This window comes from Tenrec ecaudatus, chromosome 2, assembly GCF_050624435.1.
Source record: "Tenrec ecaudatus isolate mTenEca1 chromosome 2, mTenEca1.hap1, whole genome shotgun sequence".
NCBI classification, from domain to species: domain Eukaryota; kingdom Metazoa; phylum Chordata; class Mammalia; order Afrosoricida; family Tenrecidae; genus Tenrec; species Tenrec ecaudatus.
In genome coordinates, this window is record NC_134531.1 from 69,069,597 (window position 1) to 69,089,924 (window position 20,328).

The following is a 20,328-nucleotide window of genomic DNA, read 5'->3' on the forward strand; positions in this document are numbered from 1 at the left end:
GCCAGTCAGGGTGCAGTATAGCATTGATGAAACACACAGCTTTCCTCTAGTTCTTTGGTGCTTCCTACACCCTACTATCATGATCTCAATTCTACCTTACAAATCGGATTAGACCAGAATATGCACACTGCTATTGATAAGAGCCCCCAACACAGGGAATCCAGGATAGAGAAACCCCTCAGGGCCAACAAGGAGAGTAGAGCTACCAGGAGGATTAGGAGAAGGGGGTGGAGAAAGGGGGAGCAGATCATAAGGATCAACCTGAAGTTGCCTCCCAGGGAGACGAATATGGAAAAATGGGTGAAGGGCAACGGAAGATGATGTAAGATACTGAAAAAATAATCTATAATTTATCAAGGGTTCGTGAGAGAGTGGGTGGGGGAGGGAGGGGGAGGAAATCGAGAGCAGATATCAGGGGCTCAAGTGGGAAGAGAATGCTTTGAAAATGATGGGGGCAAATGTGCTTGACATACTAGAAAAATATATGGATTGTGATAAGAGATGTAAGAGTTCCCAATAAAATAAAAGTATTAAAAAAAAAGATAACAGCTTCTGGGGTCTTAAAGGCTTGAAGATAAGTGGCCATCTAGCTGAGAAGCAACAAAGCCACATGAAAGAAGCTCACCAGCCTGTGTGATCACAAGATGTGGATAGAATCAGGTATCAGGCATCAAAAAACAAAAAATCATATCATTGTGAATGAGGCGCAGTGTAGACCTAAAGCTCATCTGTAGGCAACTGGACATCCCCTTACAGAAGGGTCTCAGGGAGGAGACAAACCAGTCAGGGAGCAGTATAGCACTGATGAAACACAACTTTCCTTTAATGCTTCCTCCACCCCGCTATCATGATCCCAGTTCTACCTTACAAATCTGGCTAGACCAGAGAATGTACACCGGTGTAGAACAGAGCTGGAAGCACAGGGAATCCAGGAACGATAAACCCCTCAGGACCAATAATGAGAGTAGTGATACCAGGAGGGTAAGGGGAAGGTAGGGGCGGAGAAAGGGGGAACCTATCACATGAACTATATATAACCCCCTCTCAGAGGGATGAACAACAGAAACGTGAGTGAAGGGAGGCATCAGTCAGTGTAAGACATGGAAAAATTTTTAAATAAATTATCAAGAGTTCATGGGGGTAGGAGAGTAGGAAGGGAGGGGAAAAATGAGCTAATACCAAGGGCTCAATTAGAAAGAAAATGTTTTGAGAATGATGATGGCAACAAATGTACAAATGTGCTTGACACCATGGATGTATGTATGGATTATGACAAAAGTTGTATGAGCCTCCAATAAAATGATCTAAAAAGAAGGAAAAGGAACTAGGATTGAATATATTTTAGAATCGGGAAGAAGGGGCATTATACTAATATTTGTCGATGCTCCTACTTGTAGAGGGGTGCGAAGAAGATGCAGCTGTCTCCTGAACAGGATGTAGCCCCAGACCCCTCTGTAGGCCAGTTATGAGTCACTAGGGACTCAAGGGCTTGGCTGGGATCACTTTCAGAAAATTCTTGTTAATTTTATTTTCACAAAAGAGTGATGGGTATGAATGCTGACCACCCATATGTTATGTAAAACAGGGCCAAACAACAGTTTAATGGAAGATAACATTATTTGACTTGATATTTAGCTTTTGGGATATTTCAGTAGCAGAGTGGTAATTCATGCTTTTGCTTATTTTTCTGTTTATTATGTAGATTATTTGATATTTTGTATGAAACATCATATTTTATGATACTTCAGCATAGTTTCAGCAGTCCTGTCATTTCATGACTATTTTAATTGTTTATAACTGGTTTCTGTGATGTCTTACTTTTTTCCTATAGTCTTTGCACGTATTGAATTGATACTCCTGTAAAATCACTTTGCATGGATGTATGTGTATATGAATCACTTTCCCACGAAAGTCTTTTCATTTTCTCCAGAGTAAACTTCAGATTCCTTGATCTGTTATTCAGTCTTGCTGCCTGAGAAAGCATGGACTTCATAACTAGAGAGATCTGCATTGTAAACCCAGCAGTATCCCTTGGTTTTTATGTAATTCATCCATTTACTTGCTCAGCATATTTAATTGAAGGCTTTCTGTTTGCTCGGCATTATTCTAGTTTTCAGGAGATAAAGTAGTTAACCAGAAAAAGACGCCGAGTTTACATTTTGTAGTATAGTAAATGCTCAATCCTGGTCTCCTCTCCATGGACACAACCAAGAATCCAGCACCTGTCTATTATGCTTGTGTTGTCTCATCAAATAGATTGCAGGCTTCTTCAAAGCAGATATAATATATTAAATCTTTGTCTCTCTAGTTCTGTGGTTTTACATATGAGGGATTTTGTAAATTTTGACCATAAGAAATAGTAATTTCTTAAATTATTACTGGTAATAAAAATAGTTTAATATATTTTTGTGAAAATAAAAATTTATTGCTGATATTTTAATTAACACTATCAGTTAACACTGGAAAGTATTTCATAAATTTTAAAGTGTTATAATTAATCTGAATTGAATTTTTTTCTACCAACTATTTGTTTTCTATTAGAAGTTGTTACTTTTTTTCTAGGCCTTATTGAATTTGAAGAATGTGACCCTGCTAGTGCAGTTGAAGGTAAGTCGACCAGTCGTCATGTCAGCTAATGTTGTCTGTACTGAACAAATAAAGAGGGACTGCCATTTTTTGGTGTCAGGCTTTCTAGGGAGTGATACAGAAATCAGAAAGCGATTTGAAAGCCCAATGATTGCTTAATAAATACATGATAGGTTTTCTAAAAGAACTATTAATGTATAGAGTATGTATGTTAAAAAACTAAATACATATATTTACTTACAAATATACAGTGAAATTGCTTTCCATCCATTCTTAAGCCTTCTAATATTATATGTATGAAACCCATCACTACACATTAATGTATAAAGTTTATTCTAAACAAAAACACCAAAACCACGTCCATTGAGTAAACTCCAACTCATAGTGACCCTCCATAGCAGCGGTTCTCAACCTTCCTCATGCTGAGACCCTTTAATACAGCTCCTCATGTTCTGGTGACCCTCCAACCATAACAGTATCTGCATTGCTACTTCTTAACCAATTTTGCTACTGTTATCAGTCAGGCAACTCCTATGAAAGGATTGTTTGACTCCCAAAGGGGTGGAGACCAACAGGTTGAGAACCACTGCTCTAGGGTTTCTGAGACTAACATTTTACAGGAGCAGGCAATACCATCTTTCTACTGATGTGCAGCTAGTGGGTTTGAACTGCCGTCATTGGGGTTTGCAGCCCATTGTTTATCCCATCGTGCTACTAAAGCCTGGTAACATTTTAGTAGTAAATTAGATTGTGTAGTAATATTAATTCCCCAATTGAAAGTGGGAGATGATTTGAAGGAAGAGGGCACACAACCCATCTCACTTGTGTGAAATAGGTGTTTTTTACAGTTTGAAAAATCCGAGTGAATTACAATTTTTTGTTCACGTGTTACATATCTTACTTTGTTAGATACTATAATTGATAGAAATATTTTCTTTCTCTCCTCCTGCCCCCCAAGCCCTTTGCAAGAATTTTAAGAAATGGTTTGAAATTGTGTGGAATAGTCAAAGAGTTATGAGCTTGGGCTAAGAGAACAGTAAATTATGTAATTTTCTATACTTTAAGCTTATTTGTTATGAGGATAGTGAATAATACCTATTTTGAAAATAAAAGTAATCATTGGTTTCAAACATCATAACATGCTGCACAGTTGAATGTTGTAAGGGGACAGCTTTATTTGCTAACACATTATTCAGGACACTTGTCCTTGTGTTCTGTCTGACCTCCTGTCGCTTCCCTATTGTCACGAACAAGGTGAAACAAGCCTCTATGGTCTGTCTACATTTACCTATTCTGACACCAGCTTTTCCTCCCACACCACTCTACATCTATGATGGGTTTGAGTCTTCATTGCAGTGGCCACACAGAACTCAAAGACAATACACACAATGCAGGGGCTTTATTAGGGAAGTTGCTGTTGGATTTCTCCAGGTAGGAAATAACCCGGTCTTTGGCTGAGCGAGAAAGAATTCACACTGAAGCCTGGCTTGTGATCTGAGTGAGTTTTATAAAGGATAGAAACAGTTTCTGGTATTACAGTAAATGAAACAAGCCAGAGAGAGAGTCTGCAACCCAGCCACTTGGGACGGCAGCGTGGCCGCACTGATCTGTGTGTCCGCTGCTGGGAGAGCATGTGCAAGAGAAAAAACTTCTGGCTTCTAAGAGCTCCTGTTGGGAGGCGTGGTTGACGGTATTGGTCGACCCCATTGGCTGTATTAAATTCACCTTGCTTAGATGGGCCAATACAGGTGTACCACTCACCTAGGTGTATCAACCCTTCCTGGCCAGGAGCTCGAATTTCTGAGCATGGTGCGTGGTCACCTTTGTCCCTGTTTTAACCACCTAACATTACCACAAGTCAGGGTCAACAAACATTAAGGAAATAGTCATTAGTCTTTTCAGCCAGCAGCCGAACCTCTTTCCTGTTCTCAGGCTCTCAGTCAGGTGGTCCCTTGGTCTTTCCTTCTGTAGACCAGAAAGCCAGCCTACCTGTCACTCTATCCTTCAGTTCCATAGTCTCAGGCCAGATAAAGGATGCCTAGCCGCTGTGCTGCTGCTCTGAGTTGCTGTGATGGTCTGAGATGCAGCTGGTCTCACAGCCTCCACCAATCATAGAGAAATCTTGAAGGTGTTCTCCCAGGATCCTTTGGATTTCCTTCTCTATTCTTGCTTCAAAAATGGCTCATTCCTGTAAACCTGGGATGTGGCACTGAAACTGACCAGTCCCCTCTGTTAAGTGTTTTACATGCCCTATTTGCATAGTTTCGTCCAATAAGTTGGTGGGAATAAGAAAATTGGGTAGAAAAGTCATTAAGAAATTTCAGTTAACGGTGGAGAGGGGGGAACACACGCGGGAAAAGGCTGTCAGGCGTCCAGGTGCCGCAGGCCACCATACGAACTGCCTCCCCCGAGCCCCCCTGCACACCCCAGAATCCAAGCAGAAATGGGAAGGCCCGCACTCTTGTGGCCCCACTCCCCACCAAAGGGAGTCCTACCTCCTCCAACCCTCTATCCTCGCTCACCCTCCAAACCCTGGTAGCATCGGCCCCCAGCTCTCAGAACCCAAGAATCCTGGCCTCTCCAGCTGGCTCTTCCTTCTTCCCCGAGCTAGCCCGGGGCACACGCTGCCCACTCCTCATGCTGGGAGGGGAAGGGGAACACGGCCGGAGCGTACTGCATGCTCCGGTTACATTCCAGACAAGCTAAGAGTCAAGCAGAACCTTAGTTTGTTGAGAGCAGAGAACTCAGGGATCTGCCCCCCTCCCTCTCAGAATGGCCAAGTGACTAAGTGCTGAAAAGTCTCCAAGCTAACAAATACCAAAGGAGAAGCCACACAGAGAGAGAGAGAGGGGCAATCTGAAAACTCCATCCATTAGCCAACACAAAGGCCCAAAAAGTGAATGAGACTGACTATCCTTGACATTCTAGTCCCAGCTGAATTTCCAAGTGAATGCAACTCATTAGTGATGTTGGTAAGACATAAAACAAGGTTACCTGGCAACCATCCCACCCTGTCTTCCCACCAAAAACTAGGTCCTTCATCTGCCACCGCCCGGAATCAGCAAGTTGCATGCCCAGGAGTCTACATTCACTGCTGTGCTCCAGAATTTAGACCAGGAATCAGGAAGCACAGGCCACGTTTAAGGCAAATGCACAGACAATACTCTCGGAAATACCCTGCTGGAACGCTTACTCTATTGAAAGCAAAATATGTTGGGACCTGCTGGGACACAGAACCCTCAGAGATGGCAGGAAAGGTGCCATCTTCTAAAGACACTGATCCCTGGTATTCCCGTCCAGTCTGTGAGAGATACTGGCAGCATTATCATCAAGGAATGGCCTAGATGCAAAACTACCACCTTGCTTACAGGAAGGCTCTAGAATCCTACGCCATTCTCCTGTGGTACTTCTCTGCTCTGTCTCTAAACCACAGCCATCCTGCTGTGCAGAGTGAATGTCCTTGGCCCTCCTACGGCCCTCACTCCTGTGCCCAGAGCCCGCAGGGTACACATCTGCTTCCTTGGGGGTCTCAGCAGCACCCGTGTGACTGCGCTCGGTTTCCAGGCCTGTACCAGAGAAGTGGCAGCTTGGACATCAGAGGAGATGATGGTAAGCAAGTCAGACGGGGAGATTGAGTGTTACCTGAACAACATGCAGATCACCCTGGAGCTTTGTGAGTACTTTGAGCAGACCGAGCGGCACAAAGAGGAGCAACGTCAGCTGCAGCATCTGGAGGATGAGCTCCTCAGCAAGTATGTGAAAGCCGACCACGACCTGTACTTCCTCATCTACCGGTCGGTGGAGACCCCCTCTGAGAGGCCGGGTGAGAGGCGCCAGGCCGAGATGAAGCGTCTGTAAGGGGGTAGAGCCACCAAGATCATGGCCATGGAGACAACTCTGCAGCTGAACTTCAACAAACTGTGTTGCAAGCAGCCCAAGTACTAGCCCGTGATTCTCCTGAAATTCTGAGGCTGCTTCAGCCCGGCCACCCTGCTGTTGGCACTCAGGGAATAGGCCATGAGGTTGCAGAGCTTGGAGGCAGACTGTACCCCAGCCTCTCCCTGTCTATCCTGGGGTCTTGTATTGTAAATGGTGTTTGATTCATTAAAGTTATCCACCTGCAAAAAAGAAAAAGGAAAGAGAGTTCACTCCAGAAAGGGAGCTGTGTGAGAACAATGCAATAGACATGGGAACAACTAGGGAATTAAAATCAACAACGAAGAGGATGTAGAGATCCAGGGGGTGTTGGAGCAACAGCAAGCTAGCTGAGAGGAATTACTAAGAGGCAGAAGAAGGGTGACCATGATGGTGAGGAATGTAAAAGGTAAAAGGAAACAGAGGAAAGACCTAGAAAGCAAAGCTATGGATAGAGGTATAAACAACAGTTATGTACATATGTAAATACATTAATCCATAACAATAGAGATATTAATGTATATACATATATTCATATGGCAATACATTGAGGTAGTGGATGGACTTTGAGCCTCTGCTCTAACCCTGCCTCAATGTAAGAACACTTTGTTCTAACAACCTGGCATTCTGTGATGCTCACCCTCCTGACATGATCACGGAAGAAAAAATGGGTAGAAAAGCAAATGTGATGAAGAAAGCAGATGGTGCCCGGCCATCAAAAGATACAGTGTCTGGGATCTTAAAGGCTTGAAATTAAACAAGCAGCCATCTGGCAGAGAAGCAATAAGCCCACATGGAAGAACCACACCAGCCTGTGCAATCATGAGATATCAATGGGATCAAGTAATAGACACCAGAAGATGAAAACAAACAAAACATTGGTGAGAAAGATGGGAGTTGAAACAGAGACCTTAAATCCATCTGTAGCCAATGGGTCATCCATCCCCTCACAGAATGGTCACAAGGAAGAGATGAGTCAACCAGGGTGAAGGTTTAGTACCCATAAAACACAATGTTCCTCTGGTTCCCCACTATCATGACCCCAGTCCTGCCTTTCACTATGATCTAGACCAGAGCATGTATACAGGTACAGCTAAGAGCTCAGGACACATGGAATCCAGGTCAGTAAATCCCTCAGGAACAGAAATGGGAGTAGCAATACCAGGAGGGTAGGGGAAAGGCTGGAAGAGATGGGGCAGAAGGGGGAACGCATCACAACAATGCCTGCCACCCTATCCCCTATGAGGACGAACAACAAAAACCCTGGGGGAAGGGAGATAGCAGTTGGTATAAGATATAAAAATAATAAATTTTAATTTATCAAGGTGGGATGTGGTGGAGGGAGGGGGAAAAAAGAACTGATACCAAGGGCTCAAATAGGAAGTAAATGTTTAGAAAATAATGATGGTAACATATGTACAGATATGCGTGATATAATTGATGTATGGATTGTTGTAAGAGCTCCCAATAAAATGATCTTTTAAAATTAAAAAAAAAAATCCACTCCACTATAGGCCACTCTCTGGCTCTTGTAGCCATGTTTCCTTCATACATGAAAATTTTACTTCATTCCTCTTTCAGTTACATGTTCTACAATTACAAGTTTACAATCACCATTAACCCTGTTGACAGTCACACTTGAATCATAATTTGATCAACATCTTTCCCTACCCCAGACCCCAATCCATCAGGAAAAGAGAAAACTATTCAGTGAGGATGTTCCTTTGTTTCACTTATTTTAAGACTAAACACACACATGAAAGCTTGTAAGCTAAAAACTTCATGCCCTTATCTTTGCTTAATTTTAGATATCCGATTACCCTTTCTAAGAACCCAGTACTTTGGGGACATAGGTTTATGTAACTTCTTTGATCGGAAGAATATTCATGGCATATGGAACTGTGATCTTCTGTAAATGTAAAGCCCATCCCAATGCAGCAGTGTGTACCAGCTCACAGGGTCAACAGAGTGTTCTTGATTTGGTTGGGTTCTAGTTATCTCAGCCCTAGCCATCATCACCAGGTCAGATGGGCATTAGGTAAACAATCTGGGCCCTTCACATGTCTCCATCAGTCCTAACCCCCTGTACTAGGTTATGCCCATAGACTTAGTATCTGAACGGTATTATTGGAACATGTCCAAACTCAGCCCATCTCTTCATTACTTCCTGTCTCTCATGACCACTCCCCAACTGGATCCAGGGTCACACAGCTAGTATACCAGTCTACTTACTGTATCCCTTTAACTTTCAGTCTTGGAAGGGGATCTTCCTTGATGGACACACAGACTTTTCCAGCCTAGGTGTGGCCATAGACAAACACTAGCTCAGAATTCAGAAGGCCAAATAATCACACCCTACCCCACCTCACAGCTCACCCTCCTCTCATAGGACTAGATGCCTTTTTAAATGCAAATATACTAACCCATACAGGTCTGGGTGGGGCTTTTCTAAATCCTTCTGATTTACATTGGTTTAAAACAAAAGCCTGCCCTTTCTCAAACTCCTAACTCCTTTTATCAAATCCAGTTGTAAAGATTGAAGTGTGACTTACAAGCTCTCTCTGATCATAGTTTGCAATAATAATTTTGATCGCATTGTGTCTATAACACCAGATAGGAGGGATCAGTATAATTTTTGTACAGTCAGCTAAACAAATAATTCTGAACATAATCCTTATTGAGCTATGATTAACTCATTGTACAATTAAGTAGTGATTAAGAAGGGTTGTACCATAATCATCACAGTCAGCTTTGGCACATTTTCTTCCTTCTTACACCTGTTGGTGTATTTGACCTCCCATTTCCCCCACCTTCCTCTTTCTTGTCCCAGGTAATTGTTTCAATTATTGTCTTCATAAATTCCGACTTTTCCTGTACAGAAAAAAACATGAAACAAGGACAAAGAACACAGAGAAAACAACAACCCCCCCACTAACCCAGCAACAATGATCATATAAAACAGTGAGAGACTTTGATCTAAAGGGAAACAAACGATGTTAAAAATTTTAGGATAGATTGAAAGTGAGTCCAAAGGGAGACCTAATGGCAAGGTGTTACATTCCAGTCTAAATAAAATGGCTAAAAACCTTGGTACCATGCTCTATGTCTGATATTAGGGCTATCCACATTCCTTGTAGGTGGGCTGTAGAATTAACAATTCATGTATTAGAGACTAAGCTGTCCTAGACATCTAAAAAATCCTTTGAACAACAGTGTTTTATCATTAACCATGATAATGTTACCACCAATAGAATTGCCTAATTCCCATAGGATGACCTATGATGTACCACAGCAAAATGATAAAGATGTCTCCAAAAGTGTGCCAGGGACAGATACCATAGTTATATGAATGGATTTTGAGTTATCACTTGATCGTAGTCCTAATAGAAGAACAATCAGTTCTTGTGACATGGTACTTACAGATCACTGATGATAGGAGGGCCATAGCAGAGCGTGGTGAAGAAATCATACGGTGTCTGTGATCAAGAAAAATAGCGTCTGCGGTCATAAAGGCTGGTCTCAAAACAAGCAGCCATCTAATTGAGGAGTCAGCTAAGTCCATACAGAAGAATCACACCAGCATGTGCCTTCCAGGTTTCTTACTGTCAACGCTAAGATCCAAACTTGGAGGAGGGAGTAGTGTACTGGTGCCTAAATTCTAATCACCCATGTTGTGGTGGGTGATAATGGAAGCCAACTCTATAAACACAGTCCTTTGTAAAGCACACAAATCCAATCCTCTTTGATCTAGACTATCTCATTCAGGTGCACATCACCATAGGCCTCTTGTAGGATGTTACCTAACAAGTCCTGGCCTTTATCAGCCATTTGGTCTAAACAGCCTAGATTTTGCCCCTGGGCAGCCAGTGCAGTTTAAGATCCATCTCATTACTTTCAACTACTTCAGGTAAGAATAGCCAAAGAAAACCATGTAATAATCAAAAATTTCACTTACCTTCCCCTTTGGTTTTCTCTTTTATAAGGAATCTCACTCCTGACATCAACTGTAGTAATACTCTCTTTTAGTAGAATTAATACCAGATTAGTTCCAAGGAGTTGGAAATTAACGACAACCCATTGTCCAGTTCTTCCATGATCCTGTACAGTTCCATTTTCCTTCCACTCCTGTGTTAGGCTGGGTTGACTAGAGAAAACAATCCAGTGACGCTTGTATATGTGTCAGAAAGAGCATTATATCACGAAGTAATTATATATCAAGAAAAGATCCCAGTTTAAGTTCATAAGTCTGGTACTAGTCCATAAGATCCTTTTCAGACCCAGACAATAATGCAGAATGCAGGACAATCACAGACCGGTGGGTGCAAAGTCACGTGGATCCATTGGTGGTGGAAGTATCATAGGGCTCTGGGAGCTCTTGGAGTAGCCAGTAAGCAGGAGGGTGATGGCACAGAGAGAGCTATATCCCCGTTGCCCCTCCAAGGTAAGTAATCAGTCTGCATGCAACATGATTGACAGGCTAAAGTCCACCCCTACACTTTTACATATTCAAGTTGACATGAAATTATGTAACTCTCCAACTCTTCCTTTGGGAATATTCAGAAGTAGATCACTGTGTTTTCCTCATTAGTCCATTTAATCTGGAAGCTGTGCTAAAATCCGTTTAGCATCATAGCATTGTGCAAAGCTCCACTGACAGGTGAAGTTGAGTATGAGGTTCCTTGGCTTGGAATCAAACTCATAATTGTGACTAAGCTCACTCACTGCCATAAGGTCAATTCTGACTTAACAGCCAAACTATAAGAGGAAGGGGTAGAACTGCCTAGGTGGGTTTCTGAGAGGATAATTCAATGGGATTAGAAAGCTTCATCTTTCTCTGACAGAGTGGCTAGTGGTTTTGAACTGCTGACCTGTGGTTAACAGCCCATTGTGTAACCCCAAAAATGCCAGCTATAAAATAAGATTAACCTAAGTTTATCCCCTAAGATCTCTAACTGTTGTCGTATTGATAGAATAAGCAGCTAAATTTTAAATACTCACTTCCATCAATAATTTATAGTATGGCCAGCCTTCACATTATAGTTTTTAATGTATTAAGAAGATGAAGCATTTACATATTAAGAAAATAAAAATTGTATTTGCTTCTCAGCTTGGTTATCCATTGATAACATGGTTTATTTTGGAGATAACCTGACGTAGGAATGCCATGTTGCTAAATATCCCTTGTTATACTGCTAGTTGGATCTGCCAATACTTTTTAAAATTAAAACAATGCATTTATGTATTATGACTTTTAAAATGTGAAACTCAAAGGGCAGGTCTACCCTGCCTCATAAGGTCTCAATGAATTAGAATCAACTTGGTGGCACTGAGATTAATTTGGGTTTTAGGTATTTTGCCTGAGATGACTTAAGGAAGATTTAGGAAAGGAAAGCGCATTTCAGTGACCAAATTTACCAAGTGAATGTGATATGGACATGAGGCCTGATTCTCTGTCTTCACACAGGGGAGGAAAATTACTCTATATCAGCATCACCCAGACTTGCCTCCACCTTTCATCCCTTCTTCACCCTGTTCTGGCAGCAGCATCCCTCCCCTGTCCTCTACTTCTGTGACAGCATTTGATGATTCATGCAATAGCCACTCGGAACTCACAAACATTTTCAGATTATGGGGCTTATTAGGGATATCCATAGGTTATAATTAGGTGAGAAATGCCTAGGATACGATAATTCCGTCAGGACCGTCTCATCTCTGCCATACTTACAAGCAGGCCTCTCTCTGATTCCTTAGCCTGTTGACCTGGACTCTGCCCTGCCAGGACAATGTGAGAAAGCTTTTGTAGAAAGTACTGTCAGTACCCAAAGGCATGCTATTCTTATAGGTCCTCAACCCCAAGGTGGAACAGTAAGCCCTGCTTTTCAAGTTAAGTGCCCAGAGGTACCCCACTCCACAAACCAGCCTCTTACGGGAAAGCACTCAGGTTTCCTTGCTTTATAAAGTTGGACTGGGAAGTCCATTGCTCTGCCTTGTCCTTTGCCTTCTGATTCTGCGCCTTCTGATCCTCTGGTGTTCCTCTGGTCAAAGCTTTCTTATGAATCGTGGAGGGTCAGTGCATACAGATCTTGGGGTCCAAAAAATGTGCTCCATCTCTGACCCTTCTCTCTTGCTGGTAGATTTTTTTCTCCTGCTTCTTATATGGCTGATATTATACCCAGCCGGATGGTAACCCTAATGAACGCCCAGTTAACCCAGTCCTGAGCCATCGTCACAGTTGCTCCGATGCTGGAGCTGTGTTGCAGCCATTGTGTTCATCCATCTTGTTGAGGGCCTTCTTGTTTTTCTCTGCCTCTTCACTTTACCAACCTGTCTACTTTGGAGGAAGCAGCTACTGAAAACTTTAAGCATATCTTTTTAAAAAATCATTTTATTAGGGGCACATACAACTCTTATCATGATCCATACATACATCAATTGTGTAAAGCACATTTACATATTCAGTGCCCTCATTATTATCAAAACCTTTACTCTCCACTTAAGCCCCTCCCTCATGAACACTTGATAATTTATAAATTATTATTTTGTCATATCTTACACTGTCCAACGTCTCCCTTCACCCACTTTTCTGCTGTTGGTCCCCAAGGGAGGAGGTCACATGTAGATCGTTGTAATCGGTTCCCCCTTTGACCCCCACCCTCCCTCCACCCTCCCAGTATCACCACTCTCAGCACTGGTCCTGAAGGATCATCTGTCCTGGATTCCCTGTTTCAAGTTCCTATCTGTACCAGTGTACATCCTCTGGTCTAGCCAGATTTGTAAGGTAGAATTGGGATCATGATAGTGGTGGGTGGGGAGGAAGCATTTAGGAACTAGAGGAAAGTTGTTATTTTTCATCATTGCTACAATGTACCCTGACTGGCTCGTCTCTAACCCCAAGACCCTTCGGTAAGGGGATGTCCAATTTCCTATAGTTGGGCTTTGGGTCTCCACTCCGCACTCCCCCCTCATTCACAATGATATGATTTTTGTTCTGATGATCCGTAAGCATATCCTTAAAACATTGTTAAATGCTGAAGGGCATGGCTAGAAAAACCATATTAGGTCACTGTATTTCAAGAAAAATCTCAATGGACTGACTATGAGTATGGCTTAAATAAATATTGAGATTCAGCAGTTGATGCTTTTATTTTCTTTCATCCAAATTTAATTTTAATAATTATGAGTAAATTACCTCTCAGCATACAGGATATATTCATAAGTTTAATATATTATCAGGAGAAGTTGATGTGTTTTTAACCATGTGTACTTTTTAAAGGTGTGAAACCACGGAAAAGAAAGACATTTGCACTGCCAGGGATAATTAAAAAGGAAAAGGATGCAGAATCTGTGTAAGTATATTAAATATTGTCAAAATAATTTTTGTTATTGTGAATGATTAAGAACAAAATAATTGTTTTGAATTTGAGAAACAGTGATTCTTAAGAAATGACTCAAAGCTCTTATATGTAAGATATATGAAAAAAATGGAGGCACGCCTTTCTAAATAAACACGTTTTTTAGTTTATCTGGCATTATTAGTTATTTTAAAAGTTTCAGCATAATAGATGAAAGCCTTCATATCTTGACAATGAAAAATTTTAACTACCCGTTTTCTAATAAAAAGTATAGGAATAAAGTCAACAATTTCAATATCCTATTGCCTAAGAGAAAAATATGATCAGCAATTTGGTGTGAATTCTTCTAGATAATGCTAAACATATATGCATACATAAATTGAAAGTGTTCGATGAGAGAAAGTAAAAGTACTATTTGTACCAGGTCATCCTTTTTAGGTAGATATTTGGTGTATTTATAAGGCATATTTATCATTTAAAAAAAGAGATTATATGCAAAGAGAGTATCTGATTAGCACCTAAGATTATACTAGTATTAGCTAAGCAGAGGTTTCAACGATGGCTACACTTTAGGACTAAAAAATGGGAATTAAAATAAATATGTGTATGCATGGGCCCCAACTGAGAAGTTTATCATATTCTCTATAAGTAAGGTCCCAGATAATTTTTTTCTTTTTCAATAGCCCATGCGATTCCTAATATGCACCAATAATTAAGAATTATTGAACTCTAATTAATCAGAAACAAACTTGAATTAAAGAACTTTCCATAATTATATAATTTGTTTAGACTGAGGGGACACTAATAAAATGTCTTAAACAATTTGTTGACCCAGTAAAGTTGGCTAAAGATGAAAAATCTCCATGTTCTAGCATGATTGGTTGAGAGCTCTCATGTAATTTCACATTTCGATGAGCCTTTTATTATTATTTTTTAAAATTAATTTTTATTTTCATTTATTTATTTTATTTTAAAAAATAATTTTATTTTGACTCATACAACTCTTATCACAATCCATAAATATATCAATTGAGTAAAGCACCCTTATACATTCATTGCCCTCGTCATTCTCAAAATTCGCCTTCCACTTGGGTTCCTGGAATCAGCTCATTTTCCTTTTTTCCCTCCCCCTCCCTCCGTGCTCCCCCTTCCCCCTGCACCCTTAATAGTTTATAAATATTTTATCTTGTCTTACACTGCCCAGCGTCACACTGCCCAGTGTCTCCCCTCACCCACCTTCCCATTGCCCATCTCCCAGAGAGGAGGTTACACATAGATCTCCAAGATCGGTTCTCCCTCCCGGTGTCGCCACTCCCACCGCTGGTCCTGAGGGGTTCATCCATCCTAGATTCCCTGTGTTTCCAGATCCCTGCTGCACCACTGTGCATCCTCTGGTCTGACCAGGTCTGCAAGGTAGAATTGGGATCATGATAATTGGGAGGGGAGGAAGCGTTCAAGAACTAGAGGAAGGTTTTGAGTTTCATTGTTGCTACACTGAACCCTGAGTGACTCATCTCCTCCCCACTACCCCTCTGCAAGGGATGTCCAGCTGTCTACAGATGGGCATTGGGTCCCCATCACCTTTTATTTTCATAGGAGCCCCGGTGGTGTAGTGGGTTATGTAACTGCTACTAACCCAATGGTCAATAGCTTGAAACCACTAGCTGCTCTGTGGGAGAAAGATGAGTTCTTCTACACCCATGAAAGAGTGATAGTCTCGGGAACCCACATGAGCAGTTCTACCTTGTCCTATGGGTCCACTAGGAGTCACAAGAGAACATTTTCTACAAATTAGTCTTAATTAGGAGTCAATACATACATTTCAGTCACATCAAGCAGTATTGTGCAATTGATTCCACCGTCAGTTTCCAAACATTCTTTTCCTTCCTGGACTCCTGGACATCGTCTCCCTTTCGCCCACCCCACCACTATCAACACTTATTCTCCCCCCCCTCCAAAAAAAAACACCCTTATTCTACTTGCTGTCCCTAAAGGTCGATCAATCCTGGGTTTCATATACTGTAAAACAAAAATAGGTAACAGCTTCAAGAGGGTGACCCCCCAATGACTTAACACCTCTGAGAATAAACCCTAATACGAATGAACCAAAAAATACAGAAAATGTTGAAAACCAAGCAGGTCCAGTGTGCATCAGAGGGGATGGATCAACTGACAAGATTTTAACTGTTCAAGTCTGCTTTATCCCTTTGATCTTCTATATTCATCTCTCCAGTGCACTCCGTTTAGTAATAACGTCCCTCCCATCCTTTAATTGTGGTTAGAAGGAGTTCAATGGAAGCTTATTTCCCACAAGTTGATCTTGGGCTGCCCCTGTCATCCATAGCCTTTTGCAAGCCAGATTCTCAAAATGTAGGCCCTGATACTGATCCCTTCTTCGATAGAGGATTATTTGATTTACAGTTATTTAGTGACTGATGACGGTGTGTTTCTTCCATGTGCACTTAGATGATATTTGTCTTTGATGGACGCTTGTTTAGAGACCCCAAACACTTTACGACCCCAGACACTCTTTTATCAGATAGCCAGGCACCATCTAATTTTTTCACCACATTTTGCTAGAGCACCCATATCTTCTGTGTTCCCTTGCTGAGGGCAAGTATTGAGCAGGGCCATGCTCTTAGAACTCATTGCTGTTAAGTTGGAGCTAGGATTTATGGGGACCCCAAACCCATGCCTGGATCTGTGTGTGTTTGTTTATCTGCCTTTGGCTCCATTTCAAACTGGAGAACAATTTTTGCTTTGGCTATTCTTGCATCTTGTTCAGAGTCAGCTCTTACTAATGTTGATCCCTTGGACAACAAAGTGAAGCATTTCCTCATTCTGTGATAGCTTCACAATTGGTGGTATGTCTATTTTGAAAACTATCCAATCTAGAAGGCTTATCATCCAGTGCCTCCAGTAAAACCTTCAGACACTAGTGTGTTGTGCCCATAGAGTTTTGATTGTCCGATTTTAAGAAGTACATTACCAGACCTTTCTGCCTAATCTTTCTTTTTTAATCTGGAAGCACTGCTGGAAGCGGCTATATTGAGTGACTCACTGCTCTTTGAAATATTGATAGCGTAGCTGCCAGCGTCAGAGCAACACACAGCCACAGCAGTTAGACAAACTGACAGGCAAAGGGTGGCCTTGCCTTCTAAATGATATTTCTCTGGTCCGAATTTCTTCAGTTTCTCCTATTCTTCTTTCCCACAGGTGGCATTTGAGTAACAAATTAAGACCAATTCAAAATGTTTTATATCTAGTTAACATCTGTTCCTTGAATGTTTACTTTGGCTTTTAAGAAGAAAGTACTTTCCTGAAGGGATAGAATCTGTTATCTCTAGCTCCACCCCACTTTAAAAAATCTTTAACAATATATTTTAATTGACCCAGTATTTACAAAACATTACAGGTTTGTGATCTTCTGAAAACTGGCCAATGAAATCCTGTGATATAAAATAAAAACCAAAAAACCCTATTTTGTCACAACAGCTTGGTCCCATTTTGCGTGGAGTTGCCATGAGTCAGGGGTAGCTGTCAACAGCAGCAGTCACCATCTCTGCATGCTCTCAATTCTTCAGCTGTGCTGGATGCTGACCACCTGACGGACCAAGAAAAGTTTCTGGGGTGGGAAGTGAGTAGGCGGGACTAGGACAAGCCAGAAGGGCTGCCTTCTTTTTGTTATTTTTAAAAACTTTCTTGTGGTAAAATATATAATAGAAAATTTTCCATTTTTATTATCTTAAGTGTACAGTTCATTGGCAGTATTTACAATTCACACATTTGCGCTTCCATCACCACTTAACTCAGTACCTGTTAAAGGTGTCTCCCAGGATTGAAGGCTTTTTGATATGAAGTTATGTACTTGCATATTCATGAAAAATAAGTACTTCTGAAAGTAGTTTAATAATACTTGTAAGCTATTTGTGATTTCCTTTATTATCAATGATGAGAATAGGATACATATTTCAGTGATTTTTAAAAGTAATTTGGTGAAATTTAATCTGAATGTTTTGGTTTCTCAAAATATTTTTGTAGAGTTTAATAAGCATGTACTTAAATACAACGGATAGACTGTTCAATTGTTGAATATTTATAATATTTTCTTTGTTTTAATAGGGAATCCCCTGATGCAGATTCACTTGTAAGTACTTCTAATCCTGGTTGTGTTATTGTACATTACTATTCAGATTATTTCATCAATGCATTTTCAGTTTTAATTGCCAGACACTTTCCTATGGAAAGGTTTTCTAACTACTTTTGAAAAGCAAATGTTTGTGATAGTGTTTTACTTTTTCTTGGGAAACATGCCAGAACTTTACATACTATATTACATTCTAAAAGGTGGTGCTTTTACTAATTGAACTTTAGGTCTGTTAAAATAATTACCTTATCACTTCATGCATTTGAGCTTTGTTAAGAGAGTGTCATTTAAAAAACATTAGCAAGAATCACGATAAGTACATTAATGTGCTTTTTTAAATGAAAAATTGGATTATATTTTTGTTTAATCTGTTTCATTGGTAAAGTAAATGTACCAAATTTTTCACTAAATGCTTTCCATGTTATTAAGTATAGGAAGATCAAACACTCTGCTTATTGTTCTTGTTTATATAAACATTGTATCCTTTGTCCCCCAAACATTTTGATCCTTCATATCAAAATACTGTATGAAAATAAGAACTACAGGTGTTTCATGAAACATTGTATTTTGTTACTTAAAAATAAAGCTAGTATTTTTAATTATTATTTTAGTTTTAAAATACAAAAAATTATTTGTGGATAATTTTTAGTGAAAATAAATAGATGTCTACTGAGCTCTAGAATTTTAATTAGAGTCTTTGCTGTATAATATACATCTTACCACTTACCTGTTTTGCTGCTCTTAGTTTACTAATTAATGAAAAATTTGAAAGATGTGTTTCACCTTTACTTTATAAAATTACCATATATTTTATTTTGAATTAATTATGCAAACATTTATTTGATGATTGTAACATTAAGTAAAGTTCTTTGGGAGTTCATGTTTGATTTTCTATATACTTCCGTTAAATAATACATTTAAAATTCTATCACTAGCTCATTGATACTCTTCTGTAATAGTTGATTTTGTACTTTAATCAGGAGAATTAGGAAAGGACTTTTAAAGTGAACACCCAATTTTAATGTCATGTAAGAAATGATTGATAAATTTGTATAATAATGAAAAATGGTATTTAAAAAAAACCCTAAAACAAAACCACTATGAAAGCATTGGAACTGCCAAACTGGCCGAGCATATTTATGACACATTACAAGGGACTATTTGCTTTATTTATTAAATTTCCTTGCAAATTAGTAGAAAAGATAAGAACCCAGTAGCAAAAAGGTGTAGGATAAAAAGGGCAGTTTTCACAGAAAGAAATGAAAGTGGAGATAAACATCAACGTGGTCAAAACAGCCTCATTCTGATATAAGTTGGAATGAAATTATATTTTAACCTCTAAAATTAGCCAAAAAATGTAAGGTTTATACATTTATTCTGTTGGTGCCTCAATTGGTACAATGTGTCAGTAACCTAACTCTGAAATGCATATCGCCCCCCACCCCCCGCCCTTTCCCCTGTGTTCTTTTTGATGGAGCAGTCATGCTGCTTGGAATCGTTATGGCTATATGCATAAAACTTTTCAACATCCACATTAACATACATGTAACTTCAGAAAGTTCAGTGGGAAAACATCTCTTTAGTTTTTCAGTGAACTCTCTGAAGCAACCTGGTCGCTTTCTAGTCTCTCTCTCTTCACAGTGTATGTAATCAACAATGTTGATATAAAGAGCTCTCTCCTGTGAAAGAAAAATTTGTTTATTCCAACATTGTTTATATTGTCAAAATACTGAACTCAATAAAGCATTAAAGTAGAGGCTGGTTAAATAAATTTTAACTTGTTTGATATTGAGATAATTCTGACTCTAGTGATCCCCGAGGGTTCCTGAGACTGTGTAAATCTTTACTGGGACAGCCAGCCTCTTCTTCTCCCAAGGAGCGACTAGTGAACTTGAATTACTATGGAAAAAGTTCCTAAAAGCAATTGTGATCTTTTAAGGAGTCCCTGAGTAGCACAGATGGTTAAATGCTCAACTAATAGCAAAAGGTTGGTCATTTGAGCCCCCCAGAGATGCTTCTAAAGCAGTGGTTCTCAATCTTCCTAATGCTGTGACCATAAAATTGTTTCTGTTGCTACTTCATTACTGTAATTTTGCTACTGTTATGAATTGTAATGTAAATATCTGATATGCAGGACAGGTTTTCATTATAACAAATTGAACATAATTAAACATAATTAAAGCATAGTGATTCATCACAAAACAATATATAATTATATATTGTGAAATATTTATGTGTTATTTAAGTGTTTTCTGGCGGTCTAACGCGACCCCTGTGAAAGGGTCCTTCGACCTTCAAAGGGGTCGTGACCCACAGTTTGAGAACCGC

The 20,328-nt window shown here is 40.0% G+C and overlaps 1 protein-coding gene across 2 annotated transcripts in view; it reads left to right on the forward strand.

Moving 5' to 3' along the window:
* Positions 1-20,328, forward strand: part of FCHO2 (FCH and mu domain containing endocytic adaptor 2) — a 141,425-nt gene that overhangs the window by 77,012 nt on the left and 44,085 nt on the right. The window contains exons 9-11 of one of the 2 annotated variants that reach the window (XM_075541159.1): positions 2,563-2,607; positions 13,775-13,847; positions 17,976-18,000. In XM_075541159.1, coding sequence (XP_075397274.1) covers positions 2,563-2,607; positions 13,775-13,847; positions 17,976-18,000 — 143 coding nt within the window. The remainder of the gene's footprint in view (positions 1-2,562; positions 2,608-13,774; positions 13,848-17,975; positions 18,001-20,328) is intronic. The other variant, XM_075541160.1, reaches the window with a different exon arrangement.